This window comes from Camelina sativa, chromosome 14 (assembly GCF_000633955.1).
Source record: "Camelina sativa cultivar DH55 chromosome 14, Cs, whole genome shotgun sequence".
Lineage (NCBI taxonomy): Eukaryota > Viridiplantae > Streptophyta > Magnoliopsida > Brassicales > Brassicaceae > Camelina > Camelina sativa.
The window spans coordinates 3,738,222-3,752,519 of record NC_025698.1 but is presented as its reverse complement, the minus strand read 5'-3'; the positions used below and the strand labels follow the sequence as shown (position 1 = coordinate 3,752,519).

Sequence of the window (14,298 nt, the reverse complement as noted above, 5' to 3'; positions counted from 1 at the left end):
TTTTTTTTTTTGGCAACCTATCATTAATTTACCAGTTTTTTTTGGGTAAACTTTTTTTTTTCTAAGAAATTCTGATATTCAGTGACTCTTGCGTGTAACCGATGTTTTAGCGGCCCTTGCATTATTTTATTTTATTTTATTTTATTTTAAAGAAAGTTATTTTTTGTCTGATTCGATCATATCTAAACCATGGTAATATTGGTTTTAAATAAATAAAAAATAGTATATATATATATAAGGGGTCCTTCTCTTGTCTATATTTAATTCTCTTTATTTTTTCTTTGGTATAATCACTTTGTCATAAAGACAAAACACCATGCTTAAGCTTAAGAAGACTAGTAATTCGAAACGGCGGAGAGAAGAGGCAAAGCTTTCATCTATGACCCTGGACGAACTTCTTAGCTATGATCATGAACGGCGCGAAAAAAAGGCTAGGAAGAGAAGAAACTGCCTTTATTGGTCTGAGCTTCCTCCGGATCTGATCCACTCTGTTCTCCAACGACTCAGCCTCCGCGATTTACAACGAGCTAAATCCATATGTTCGGCTTGGCTCTCTGCTTCGAGAAGTTGCCTTCCAAAATCCCAAGACCCATGGTTAATTATATTCCCTAATAATAACGAAGACGACATGAACATGAATCGCTGTAAGTTGTTCAATCCCGAGGAAAAAGACAAGCTGTACAGCATAAGCCAGGATCTGGGTGTCGGTGGTGTGTGTGTTGCCACGTATGGATGCTGGCTCCTCATGCGAAACCCTCTCTTTAATCTCTACATGGTTAACCTTTTAACCGGCCAGAGGATCGATCTACCGCCCGTGGAGTCACAACGTGGTAAGACAAAACTCGAGCGGATCGTAGATGATAAGTTCCACGCTACACAGCTGACTGGATCATCTCAATATTACGAAGCTGATTCTATAGGCTTGGAAATCAATTCCCCTGGACTATGGATAGACGAGGAAGCAAGAGACTATCTAGTTATCTTCTCTTTCAAGATACCTACGTGGCCCTTTGACACACAATGTGCCGTGATCTGCAAGAAAGGCGATCACTCGTGGAGAGAGTTTCCCGACGGCTCTCCCTGTTCTGACATGGTATACAAACATCATAAGCTTTACGTCTATCGCTATGGTGCTATCCAAATCTTTGATTTCTCTGGAGACAGCCTAATTCCCCTAAAAGCTCCTGAGACTGATGCTGTCTATGTTGCTCCATTCTCCTTTGACGATTTTCGTCATGAGTCTTGCCTAGGACTTTGTGATTTTGAGAAGACTAGCATTGTCGTCACAGTAAGTGGACATGTCCTGATGGTCGTGAGCGTAGTGACACTCTTCGAAACCTGGTCATTCCGCATCTACAAGATGTGTTCATGTACGAAAAAGTGGGAGAGGCTTCTTTATTTGGATGGCGAGGCAATTCTTTTGGATCTGGGTGTCACCGTGCCTGCCATAGACTTTGAGGGAATCAATGACAATTCCATCTATTTTAGTGGCCTTGGAATCAATGACAGTTCCATCTATTTTAGTGGCCTTGGTCAGGATGACAAGGAGGATGATATTTTTATCTTTAATCTCAAGGAAGAGACGATTAAACGACCGCACCAGTCTGTTTCTTCGTCGCTGCTATACTCTTGTGCGCGATGGTTCTTGCCAGGTTTCAGCTACAAGTATTGATATCATGGTTTTGTGTTTCTCTAGTACTTGACGAGTTTGGTAGGACAATTTTGGCTAGATATGGCTCTAAAACTAGTCAAGTTGGTTGAAAAGAAACTGAAACTCTTTAGAGATGATCATGTCCTCTTGGTTTTTCTTTTTTCTTGAAATACGGCTCTCTCTAGTTATTTGGAGGGTAGGTGGACGATTCCTTTATAGGCCATCATCACTTACGAACAAAAATGTTTAACTTGTGTCAACTGCTCTCTCTCTCTCTCTCTTTCTCTCTTGACTTGTCCTCAATTTGCCGATAATGCATGTAAAAAGACCCGCTTGCAATCTATGGTTTGTTCAGATGTTTTAACTATTCCAATCACATAAAACATCAAGAGCATTTTCAACATGACCAAGAGGCCAACCTCTTAGAGCTTAAAAACACATAAAAGACTAAAAGGCAGTTCTAATTTTGGATCAATAAGGTCATGTGCAGTGGGGATTTCTCACCGTTAATATTAAAAACAAAAATAATGAAAAAGTTGAGAGATGAGAGAGAAGAGATTTTCATACAAGAAACCATGAGAAACTTGGTGAAAGACTTATGTCATACATGACATCATTTTATTGGTTTTAATTAATCTTTTATTTTTTTAATTTAAAACAAAAATTAATTTATATGAAATAGATTAAAATAATATATGTGAGAAACTTTTACTTGTGCTACCAATGCACATGCCCAGATTATTGATACGTCTAGTTCGATGATGTTTTTTTTTTTTTTGGCTCAACAACAACTATTCATTATCCAAGAACGTATTACATCCAAAACAAAGGAAAATAAATTCCTCTCCATAGAATTAGACCAAATGCAATGAGTCGATCTAGTATGCCCTGAAACACTAGCGGATCCAACGCTACCAGACTGAGAATCATTGCATTTTTTTACCACTACGGGATAATTAACACACCACAACTCGATGTGAAATCATCTCTTAAACCACCTAAAAAACCCTATGACACGAAAACAACTACTAACACAGAGAAGACCAAATCCTACACCGAAGAATAAAGCAAAACCAAGCTATTAGAACCTTATGATATGCAAGTAAAAAACTTGTCCCAATAGCATCGACACCCAGAAGCGCATTATATCAGAAAGAACTTGGTTCTTCAGATTTCCATTGTTTCGGTCCTAAACCAAAGAACGGACCATACATTTGATTGACCCGATCAATAGACACGAAACAAATCAGCATGAACAAAGGCTTCTCCGACCTAAACCACACAATGACCAGAATGCTAATACCTAAATATAAGAAATTGAAACACAGATTAGCATAGCTTCACCTCCCGGTGCATTCCCGGATTGACCTCGTCGCATTAGCCTTGTTGTCTCGCTTCTTGGTCGGATTGACACCAGAAAGTTGAGGAAGCTCCCAAGAAACGTTGGAGGAGCAAAATTTTAATTAATCTTTCACAAATTCTTATTTTTAAAAATTACAAATTATATTCTTAAAAAATTTAACAACCTCAAAATTGCATCCTCACGGTTGGAGAAGCTCCTAAGCTCATAAACCGACCCGAAGAGAAAATGATTTAAAATCGTTTAGTCCGGTTGCGAAACAAACAGACCCTCCGATTTGGGCCTTATAATCGTTATTTGGGCCCATTTCTCTTAGTATTTAAACCAGTCTTCTTCTCTACTTACTCCCTCTCTCTTCCTTCTGTTAGTATACCGCCCAAGAAAAAGAAAACATGGCTACTCGCTATACTCTCTCTAGCAACTCTGCCATCCTTGCTTCCACGATCCTAATTCGTATGAAACGTACTTCAGAAAGATCGGTAGTGATAGACACGAGAGTTGTCAATTCATCAAGCCAAGTTTCAAGGAACCCGAGGAAGATCTTTACTATGTACGATCGAACATCGCACACTATCTCTGTATTCACTAGTCCTGATGAAATTCTTGAAGAACCCGAACCCGTGAAGATACGGTTGTCTACAAAAAGACTTGGACCAGCGATGTCTCGGCAATTTCCCGACGCAGGGCTTCTCACCTTAGCCGCTTGCTCATCGGCGGAAACGGTTTTCCTCGCCGGTAGTAATCCTCCGGAGATTTCTAGGACCTTCTTTTCGTTTCACCCAAGGTATCCAGCAACGAAGGTTTCTAAAAACAGGGTCTTGTGGGTTGAAAGCTTGCCCCTACCGAACAAGATTCTATTTCTGGGTTAAGAACCACCAGGTGTTTCGTTAAGATGATGACCAAGATGCATTCTGGAACTGTGTTAAAGGTCTTTAGGGTCAGAAAGATCGGGAAAGATGAACCCCTTACTAGGGTGGATTACGATGACGGCGAAGGCAGAGTATACAAACTACGACAAAACTTCGTGAACGTTTTGAACGGATTGACTCGGCCATTCTCTGAACAAATTCGAGGGTTGATCGTTTATGAAAATGCCCGCTCGATCTACAGCCTCAACCATCTCTCTGAAACATTCGTCAATTATCTCAGAGGAAAGTCATCGCCGTTTTTGTGGTCTATGTTACAGTGGTCAGCTTGCTTTGGTGACGACAATGTTATGGGCATGATTACATTGGAACTTGCAACACGTCTCAACAATGTCATCAGGAATGGATTTGTTGCCGTGAAGAATGAGCTTGGGATTGGTGGAGCTTAGGTGAGCTCATTCTTCAACTTCTGATCTTCTTCTTCAGCTGTATGACTCTTTGATGAAGTTTACTTGTTCCTCGATCTTCGGATCTTCTTCTTCTTCTTCTTCAACTAGGCCTTGTTGGAGCTTAGGATTTGCTAAGTCTAGTTTTCACAATTGGTTTGTATATTGCTTGTCAGCGACTGCATTTTTTATTCAATGATTTTGTTCCGTTTGATAAAAAGATGAAACTTTACAAAAGGTACTGCAACCCTTAAACCCTCAACGCTTTCACAATTGGTTTCACAATACAGCTGAATTTGGTTCCGAACAAAGAAACAAACACATTGCACAATAAGGCTGGTTTCTTCTTTTGGAATAAAAACAAATTTATAGAAGGCATCAATTGGAAGATGAATAAGAAAGATGAAGCATCTATGCATAGCTGAAGAAGACGATGAAGCAGAATTAGATGTGACTAAGCAAATGGATTGCCTCCAGTAGAAGCAACAGTGCCTTGTGCAGCAGAATTCCTACATCCATGTTAGGCAATAAGACAAAAGATAAGCTCCACAGAGAAACAAAACGTAAAGATTATGATTTTTTCATATATTATTTATGGTAGATTACTATCATAAATTCTTCATTCAACGCATTGCAGAATCATATAACTCCTATAGCATCATAAAGTGAAGATTACATTATGACACTGTGAAACTTACTGTAGTTGAGATGAGGCTTCCCCTGCCATGCATGCTACGCCACCTGTACAAGTTTGAAGGGGCTGAACATGGGATACTCACTTGTGTTTTGATATTTCATGCAACATAGTGAGAAGCTAAATTTCTTGCAGGACTGTAATAAACAGAAAATGGTATAATTTATAGCGCGAAATTAATATCACCTTGCGCGACTGCTGGAGTAGGTAAGTACGAGGGTACATAATCTAGAACGAGCCATGGTTGTGCACCATTAAGGAAGGTTGGTGGTGTCTGGATATCAGGTAGTGCCCCTTGTAACGAACTCACGTCTAAGAACTGGCATTAAATACAACCGTGACAAAGTCAATCATAGTATTTGCAAGGCTTCTACTGATGTATTCATATATACACACGTAAATGTTGGGCATCTTCCACAATATATGTTGTGTTTTACCAAATGAACCATAATGCCATAGACACTTTGCAAATATTATCAAACTCTACGCTAAGATGAGCTTTGAATGAACTACATTCAGAGGTTATCTGGTTTGGTACATTACACCATTGCATACAAATGATGGTGTGAGATCTAATTTGATTGCAAGAAATATCTGTGACAAGGATCTACATACCATGTCATTTGAGTCAAACTCGGAATCATACGGGAGATCAAATGGATTAGCTGACTTTTGTTCGTTTACATGCTGCCAAGCTTCTTCCTGGGAATGAAGATTTGAATCGATCAAAGACTAGAAAACGGATAGGCAAGTTTGCAAGATAGTCGACACTCGATAAGCGTATAGGAGAAAACAGCAAAGATAACTGGAACCATAAGAGGGGAGTATACTTGTGCCATGACAATTTTCCCTGGAAAATCAAAACCAGAAGATCCAGCAGGGAATGTGGCTGTTTGGGTGACACCATTGCTTAATTCCTGTGACTTGTCATAATCATTGAGGAATCAATAGTGAGATCATCCAGAATACACTGACATGATAAAGGGAAAAGGGAACAACCTCTACAACTTGTGGTTCCAAATGCTGTTGGTGAGTATTCCTACCACTGTCCAAAGGATTGGCCTCAATAGAGTCGGGAAAGGCATTCCACGGCTGCTCAAAACACGCCGGGTAAGAGTTAGTTCATCACATTCCCTAGTATGTATGCTAATCTTGTGACTGTGGAATGCTAATTACAGTATTTAGTTTGTCATATTACAGCTTGCCTATATACATACATACAACATGAGACCAGCCGGTTCGCCCAGCCAATATACATTGGATCATCACAATTTTCATTCACAAAAGAAGTATCATTTTCAATGTCTAGGATGCGCCAGCACATCAACCATTTTCCTACATTATTTTCTCATGCTGCACCCGAATTGATATAATTGAATAAGCAGAATAGAGAATTAAGACTGACCGGGGTAACGGCAACATTTTTAGAAACGTCCGAGAGATCATCCTGCCATGGACTTGATATCGACAAAGCATGTTGGTCCACAACAGATGGATATGGTGGCCATTGCATGCTTGTGCTAGGCTGTGGGATTCCTTCATCTTTTACTTCCAACTGGGAAGCTCCAGAGGAGCTAATAACGTTTGTAGATTGTTCAGCAGGAATGGGATTATCAAAAGAAGCCCACCCTTCGTTCTTAGGTGCAGACAAGTCTGGCAGTCTTGAAGTAGATTGCTGGCCCAAATTTCCAGCAAACAAATCTGTCGGGGTGGATGAGTACGTCTGTGGAGGTTGATGAACATTCGTAGGTGGAAATCGGGGTGCTATTGAAGGTTGAACTGTATTGACAGATTGAGCCATTGGCGCTCCTGGCAACTGAAACAAATCAATAGGAGCCTTTGTCGACTCTGCTACTAAAGGAACAGTAGTAGATCGGGGTGCTATTGAAGGTTGCTGGCTTCCTGTACTTTCAGATACGCCTTCCCCTAAGCCACTTGTAGTTCTCTAGAGAAAGAAATTGAAGAAAGATTGAGAAGTTGGAATATCAGTAAACTCACTTTTTCCACAAGCGGATGATTTTCAAATGTAACAAACAAGCATTCTAGAGGAGGCAGGTTGTTATTACCTGATGTTGCCTGCCTGGAAATAAATTTTCACTTGGAGGGGCATTTGAATGGTGAAACTGGGGACTACGAAATTCAATTTCCTTCTGGAAGTTTGGGGACTGTGTATCAGACCTGAACGGATCTCCTCCACTTGACACAGAAAAATCTGAAGCCCTTGGAGCAGATCCCTCATTTGCGAATTGGTCTTCAAACATATGATCACTAAAACGTCCAGGGCTGTATACAAAACTAGAGGCTTTGGCATGAAGACCTCTCACTGAAGCAGACTTGCCGGCAAATCCCAAGGGTACTTTCCCATAACGGCGCTCTTCATACTGATAATCGTAAGGAGGGCTTTGGGAGTAAGAATGATACGAGTTGGCCCGTCGAGTCATATCTTCAGAACTTCCATGGTCCTGTCCGTTGTATTACAGGAAAAAGAAATATAAATAAATGTTCTCTGCATGCAGGCACATGTTGAATTTATAGCAAGTAAACAGAAATTATAAGCATCAGATATTAGAAGAACTATATGACAACCTTCAGCCTCAGAGCAAAATTGATAAAACCTAACGTTGTTAGATAAGAAACTTCAAGTATAATTTTTTTCTCTTAAAATGAAAAAGAGAGGTACTAGCAATAGGACACACTTAGACCAAAACTTTCATGAAATACCTAAATAAATTTTAGCAAATCATTGCTGTTTTGGATATAGGATTTTACCTAAACATGAAGCAAGCTATGTTTTATAATTTTTCAAATGACGAAAAAGAAACTAGATTATCTTGCCTGAATATCTTTCAGAGGCTTGTCCGTAACATTTGCACCTGCATATTTCTTTTGCACATACACACTTTTGATAAATTCACGAACTCTTTCTGCATTACTGCCAAAGAAACAACATTAGTATCTGTTCATGGAGTTTAAACAGATCATATTTTTGATAGAAAGAAACCATGATCTTTGCTCCTCAATCATGAACGCCAGTGAAAGCTAATTATTTAAACCTGTTTTCCGGAAGTCTCTGTCGTTGATGGTCCCAATTTTTCAAATAAATTTCTCGGGCACGCTGAAAATGGAAAACTCGCATAAGCTACAGAGGGAAACATATATCTCCGGAAACATTTAAAAACTAAGATTATAGCATCGATTCTACCTGATTACCACCATTTTGAAGTACTTCAACTTCTTGAGAAGTAAACTTTGACATTGATACAGACTTCACACGATGAGTAAATTCACGGCTGTAGTTTATTCAAACAAAATCAATGGTGAAAACTGAAACTATGAGAGAAAAAGAAAGGGTGGGGACATCACTACATCATGACAGTGTGCTTTAGATACGAAACAAGAAATCGTAGAAACAAAAATGCACAGTACACCACACCACCCTAAACTTAAATATACATCAAGAGAAACCTATTAACTGCATATGAAAGATGCCTAAGATTACACTTGCTCATAATACATAAACCTATATTTCCTTTTCCGTGAAAACCAGTCTCATATAAGAGTTGCATTAAAAAATAAAAATAAAAAAATACCAAATCAAGAGAAGACACACAAATAAAAAAGGGAGCCACAGAATAGATTAAGATTATGTTGTTATGTTAGAGGAGTAATATAATAAAACACACAGGTCCGCCACCAACTATAATGATGTCGAAATTTAGCTCACAATGTGTCGACGAAATCAGGTGCATAGAACGAAATTAAAGCACACAAAAAACAATCAAACAATCATTCTTGTTTCTGGAGGATCATTTGTTAGTCTTGTCTGCAGAAATTTAAACTGAGTATTCACTCAATAGCGCTACAATATAGCAGAAAACTATCAAACAATGGAAATACATTCAATGAATTGGACAAAGAGTGTTCCATTAACACTAATATCAAGTTATCAACTACGGAAATATATTCAATGACTTGAACAAAAAGGTTGAAGTATTGCCGCTTAACAAAATTCCAGCAACAGAACCGTAAATGTAAGACAATAAAGTAAATCAAGAAAAAAAGCAGAAGATGTATAGAAAAATGATCAGATAAGAAAAGAAACAGAGAGGCAGGTGAGGAAGGGTACTCACTGAATCCCGCTACAAGCCATGCATACGAAAGTCCAGAAAGTTGTACAAACATATTGAGGGCCCTGCATTAGTAGTATCAAAGCCTTACTATAACAATAGCTAGAATGAAATTTAAATCAAAATTCACACGAATGAATGAAAAAAAAAATAAGCTTTTTCCATTTCCGTATTCAGGAAATAAGTAGAGATCACTTGAGAGTAACTTCACTTAATGAACCCGTCAAGGGACATAATCAAAGCAAGCTGAAGAAGCTGAAGTCAAACACAATAACCATCAGTTCAGAAAAAACAAATGATAACCACAGAAGAAGCTGAAGTCAAACACAATAACCATCAGTTCAGAAACTCAGTTGATACAAAAAAACAAAAAAAAAAAAGACACTCACAAGATTAGGCCTTTGGGGGAAACACACAAAAACTTTAAAATGGGTGAAAGCAAGGGAGAGGAGAGATTACAAGGCTATTGCAGTTGATACAACGACGGTTAGGGGGAAGCTTCATAAGCCCACGAATAATCTTCTCGTTCCTCTCTTCTTCTCTTTTACTTCCCATCATATCGTTTTTAGACGCTGTCAACCAAATAAGCCCCCAAAAAAATCGAAAGAGTGTTGTTCCCAGGTGATGATGATGAGATTGACTAACGATTTCGTGAAATTGGGGGTTTTTGAAGTTGCTGATAAATCAACGATTTTGGGAGCTGGATTTTTCAAATGGTCTCTCTCGAATTTGAATTTCACAAGAGATGATGAATGATGATAGAGAAAGAGAAAAAGAAACGCCTTTTTTTTTTTTTTTTTTTATCCTTTTGTTTTGATTGAGAAAAAAGGGAAGAAGAAGAAAGGAAGAAACTCCTCATGTTGTTTCCCTTTTAATTCGTCTTTATCTGATGTGTGTCTGTGTGTGTGGGCTTTTTGGCTGACCCACATCCTATCCATCATCCTATCATTCATTATTGATTGAATCTAAAATGAAACACAAAAAAATTACACTGCATACTCACTCACTCTATGAACCTAATTTATATATATGTATTCGATTTTAAGATATGGTTCGTTTATGATGGTTATATCATCTGTTACGTGGCTAAAAACCAAAACGAAAAAGGTAGTAAACTAAATTACATATGATAATCGTCTTATTGTTTACCCTAATGTTTTTGACGAAACTTATACAATAATCTCTCTACACTTTGATTGCATTTAATCTTGCATCTAAAATGCTTTAACCTTAATTCACACAAACTTTCGTATTACTTCATTTGCTACAATTGCATAAAATAATAATATTTCCTTTAACAGATTGGCGAAATTGATTTTTGCTAGGAAAATTGTAAAAATAACAGTTTTTAGTAAACTAGTTACGTATGATGTGATCTCGTCCTAGTAAACTACATTTTAATTGCATTTACTCTTTGATTGCATCTAAAAATATATACAGTACTTAATTATGAGAACGAAATCGTTAGTATGACATCATATATATGTTTGTCGGAGGCGATACAAGACTAAAAGATAAAAGCATCGATTTCTCAATCCCCGATTCTTGTCTCTTCTTCCTCACATCCATTAATAGTTTATAATTTATACCTTTGACGTTCAAAGAGTAGTGGTTGGTTATTTTGTTCTAGGTATAGTGGAGTTGTTGTTTTTCTTACGTACGTCCTGCAATTCTGATAAGGTACTTCAACTATATATTAAGATGGATCTACATAGATATATTGATTATGTTTTTGTTTATTGAGCATATCATGAATTAGAGATGTCTAAGCTTATGCAAAATCCGGTGTTCCATGAACTTAAGAAGCAAGCTTCTTTCTTCATCAAGGAAAAGATCAAGACTGCTCGTCTCGCCGTAACCGACGTTACTGCAGAAGAACTGTGAGTCATCTTTACTAAATTTCTAGAAACGACCTTTTTTCCTGCTAAACTTAAATCTCTTAAATTTTTGAAACTTAAGTATAAGGTAACTTTTATTACCAAAATTTGTTGTTGTGATGTTTTAGAAGAGAGCTCTCTTATACTAACGGATTTTGCATTAATTAACCCGTCCGATTTGAAGACTGACAGAAGAAGTTAAGGGCAGTACTCACTCGTTAATAGACGCACGTTCCATGGCGGTCATAACCAGAGCTTCTTTTGAGGTCGATCAATTTCAAAGAATCGTGAGGATTCTACGGCAAAGGTTATATATTTTGCCTCACTTTGATTCAAGCAAAACAACTTAGAATTTATATCATCTAGGCATCTAGCCACTAATAATAAATCCATCAATACAAAACTACCCCATAAATTTAAATAAGATATATATAACCATTCAACAACCATTATAATCCTACAAAATATAGTAACTATATTTAGAATCTATATAACTTTCGTATTATGTTTTCAGAATGGTAATGTTTGATAGAAGGGAATGGCGCGGCATGTACAACACGTTGTCAATGTTGAACCACTTGTTGATCAACGGCCCACTAAGTGTATTCAATGAGTTTCAACACGAGAGAGTAATTATTGAAGATGTCATAAAGATCGAGTGGATCGACGAGAAAGGATTCGATTGTGGTGTAAAAGTTCGAAACATAGCCGAGAAGGTGCTAAGATTGCTCGAAGATGACATGTTTCTTAAAAACGAGAGAGATCGAACCCGTAAGCAAAGCACTGGTCGGATCACAGGATTCGGAAACTCGAGTTTCGTTAGACATTCTGAAACGAACATAGTAAGAGACAACAGCTCGTTCTTGAATGACGACCACCAACCTTGTGAGAATGATCTTATCGCGGATGATCATCCTTTCGTCGAGAAGGAACATAATAGTGCTCAACTCTTGCTTTCTTCTACGATTTGAGTTGCGTTGTTTTTTTTTATAAACAAAGACACAAATTAATGCGAACATGTATTAACGCGTAATTTTGCAAACTGTACCATTAATAAAAAAAATCATTAAAGGTCACGTGAGATGTTTTTATTTTGGATCAAATGTCACGTGAGATTTTTTTATTTGCGGTTTGAGTCCTTGGATTAATAAAGATCTTGCAACGGCGTACTAAAAGTATCTCCGGCGACATCTGTTTCTAAAATTCGATCGATCACTCTCTCACTTGGTTGGGTTCGCTCTTTCATGGTTTGAAGAAGAATGAGATCTCACCAAGCTGGCCGGAAACTGCCGCTTCTTCAAGTTCTTTGCGTACTCGCAGTTTTCTCCGTTTTCCTTTTCTCCATCCAATCTTCCTTCTTCGCAGGTCCTCCTCCGTCGCTTAAACCTTTCCGTCTCCTTCCTTTTTTACCATTCACACTTCCCTCTCATCTTGAATTGTTCGAGTAACTCTTAACGATTTTTGATTGTTCATATCGCAGCTAGTAATACTCGTAAACTAGATCTTCAACAGGAAGATATCCAGATCTTGTCAGGTTTTCAATCCAGCGTTCAACAGTGCGTGGTTTGTCTCCAATTCCCAGATTTCTTTGATTTTTTTACAAGTTTCTTTATGGATTTTTTCATCTTTGATTTTGGATATATGTGTTCTTGCGCACTAGTTTTGATCTGGAAGTACACCTGCTAAAAACTCAATGTTGTGCTGGAAGAGTCTATAGGTTATGGGATTGTGATGAAATTTTTGTAGTTTGGAAGATGTGTTGGGAGTTAGAATAATGTTTATACTGTTTATGCAGGCGAAGAGAGGGCTTGGACTCTCTGCTCATATTATTGATCACTGCAATTTGATCCTCAAGTTCCCTGAAGGCACTAACAGCACTTGGGTATGTTTACATTTGTGTGTGGCTTATTTTTTTGATATTTCATTGGTTTTAAAGTGGATCAAGTTTTTTTTTTTTCTCACTTATATTCTTGTCCTTCAATTACAGTACAATGCACAGTTTAAAGTTTTTGAGGCATTGGAGTTCAAGTATAATGTCTGTGAGGCGGTTCTTTTATGGGAGCAGGTTCGTGTGCTTCTTTCTTTCTCTGATTAGAATTTTCTTGTTTGAGAACTTCATTAGAATTCTGATGCGTTTGAGTAATGCAGTACCGGAATATGACTACAGTATTGACAAGAGAATACCTCGATGTACGCCCTGATGGATGGTTGGACTATGCAGCTTTGAGAATTGCACAGTTGTATGATCCCTACACAGTACACATCTTGTCTAATGGTTTGCTTGTGTTATTTGATTATTTCTTGTTGAGCTCTTTTGATCTTTCGGGTTTCAGGGGAGCTGAGAAGTGTTATAATCGTACATTGTGTGAGGAGCATCTTAATGTGATCCTTCCGGCTAAGCCTCCTTTCCACCCTCGGCAGTTTCATAAGTGCGCTGTTGTTGGAAATTCTGGAGATCTGTTAAAAACAGAGTTCGGTGAAGAGATTGACAGTCATGATGCTGTGTTTCGAGACAATGAAGCTCCTGTCAATGAGGTAGTTATATGTCTAACATTCTGATTTGTGATTTCTTTGAGTTTTCCGATTGTGTTTCGACCTAGTGTGGAATTTTGATTTCCTTCACTGGCGTTGCTTATATTTTGTTGCAGAAGTATGCCAAGTACGTAGGAGTAAAAAGGGATTTCCGACTAGTTGTTCGTGGTGCAGCTCGTAACATGGTTAAGATTCTCAATGGGTCTGGTTAGTTAGTACTCATAGTAGACAAATACATTATCTGCATCTTATGGTTCATTATCTTCAAGCACTCATTGTAGCTTTGCCCGTCTGATGTAACCTTCTGAACTGTCATTTACTGCAGACAGTGAGGTGCTTATAATTAAAAGTGTGACCCACCGAGACTTCAACGAAATGATAAAGGTATAGTTACCGTCTTCTTTAATTTTATTTTTCCCATCATGACCGTTTTTCTTTACAACTTCCACTGTAGTCGTTTGTAACAATGCCCCTTAAATAACATAATTGAAGACACTGAATGCTGAATCCTTGCAGTCACTTTTACATGAGTTACAGGGTGTTCTTACACGGCTTTAAATTATTTTGTAACAGGGTATACCAAACCCTGTTTATCTTTTCCAAGGAATTGTCCTACGCAGAGGTGCAAAAGGAACCGGGATGAAATCCATTGAACTAGCATTGTCTATGTGCGATATCGTTGACATATATGGTTTCACAGTCGATCCTGGATACACAGAGTGGCAAGTATCCTAAATAACTTTCA

General features: G+C 38.0%; 4 protein-coding genes across 11 annotated transcripts in view; 3 read left to right on the top strand and 1 right to left on the bottom strand.

The window, feature by feature from the left end:
• On the top strand, positions 317–1,672 carry LOC104739464 (probable F-box protein At4g22165). Its single transcript, XM_010459819.2, has one exon. The coding sequence runs from the start codon at positions 317–319 to the stop codon at positions 1,670–1,672; it is 1,356 nt and encodes a 451-aa protein (XP_010458121.2).
• LOC104739463 (probable ADP-ribosylation factor GTPase-activating protein AGD14) lies at positions 4,487–9,960 on the bottom strand. Of its 7 annotated transcripts, none has more exons than XM_010459816.2 (14): positions 9,604–9,725; positions 9,356–9,399; positions 9,148–9,209; positions 8,220–8,307; positions 8,071–8,132; positions 7,853–7,949; positions 7,084–7,479; positions 6,423–6,962; positions 6,017–6,109; positions 5,848–5,934; positions 5,633–5,719; positions 5,204–5,336; positions 5,022–5,101; positions 4,487–4,832 (listed from the first exon to the last, which is right to left on the bottom strand). In XM_010459816.2, the coding sequence occupies exons 3-14, from the start codon at positions 9,165–9,167 to the stop codon at positions 4,512–4,514; spliced, it is 2,004 nt and encodes a 667-aa protein (XP_010458118.1). In that variant the 5' UTR covers positions 9,168–9,209; positions 9,356–9,399; positions 9,604–9,725; the 3' UTR covers positions 4,487–4,511. The 7 variants fall into 7 exon arrangements, with proteins under 7 accessions (XP_010458118.1, XP_010458116.1, XP_010458117.1 ...); XM_010459814.1 differs by having other exon boundaries at positions 9,340–9,399; positions 9,604–9,711; XM_010459815.1 differs by having other exon boundaries at positions 9,351–9,399; positions 9,604–9,711.
• LOC104739462 (epsin-like) lies at positions 10,892–12,097 on the top strand. The gene is made up of 3 exons (XM_010459811.1): positions 10,892–11,024; positions 11,206–11,328; positions 11,536–12,097. Exons 1-3 carry the CDS (start codon positions 10,906–10,908, stop codon positions 11,990–11,992), a joined length of 699 nt encoding a protein of 232 aa, XP_010458113.1. The 5' UTR covers positions 10,892–10,905; the 3' UTR covers positions 11,993–12,097.
• Positions 12,191–14,298, top strand: part of LOC104739460 (sialyltransferase-like protein 1) — a 10,254-nt gene continuing 8,146 nt past the window's right edge. The window contains exons 1-9 of one of the 2 annotated variants that reach the window (XM_010459810.2): positions 12,191–12,386; positions 12,502–12,584; positions 12,817–12,903; positions 13,009–13,086; positions 13,170–13,261; positions 13,355–13,556; positions 13,670–13,760; positions 13,879–13,937; positions 14,127–14,275. In XM_010459810.2, the coding sequence (XP_010458112.1) occupies positions 12,281–12,386; positions 12,502–12,584; positions 12,817–12,903; positions 13,009–13,086; positions 13,170–13,261; positions 13,355–13,556; positions 13,670–13,760; positions 13,879–13,937; positions 14,127–14,275 (947 nt within the window). In that variant the 5' untranslated portion in view covers positions 12,191–12,280. The remainder of the gene's footprint in view (positions 12,387–12,501; positions 12,585–12,816; positions 12,904–13,008; positions 13,087–13,169; positions 13,262–13,354; positions 13,557–13,669; positions 13,761–13,878; positions 13,938–14,126; positions 14,276–14,298) is intronic. The other variant, XM_019236042.1, reaches the window with a different exon arrangement.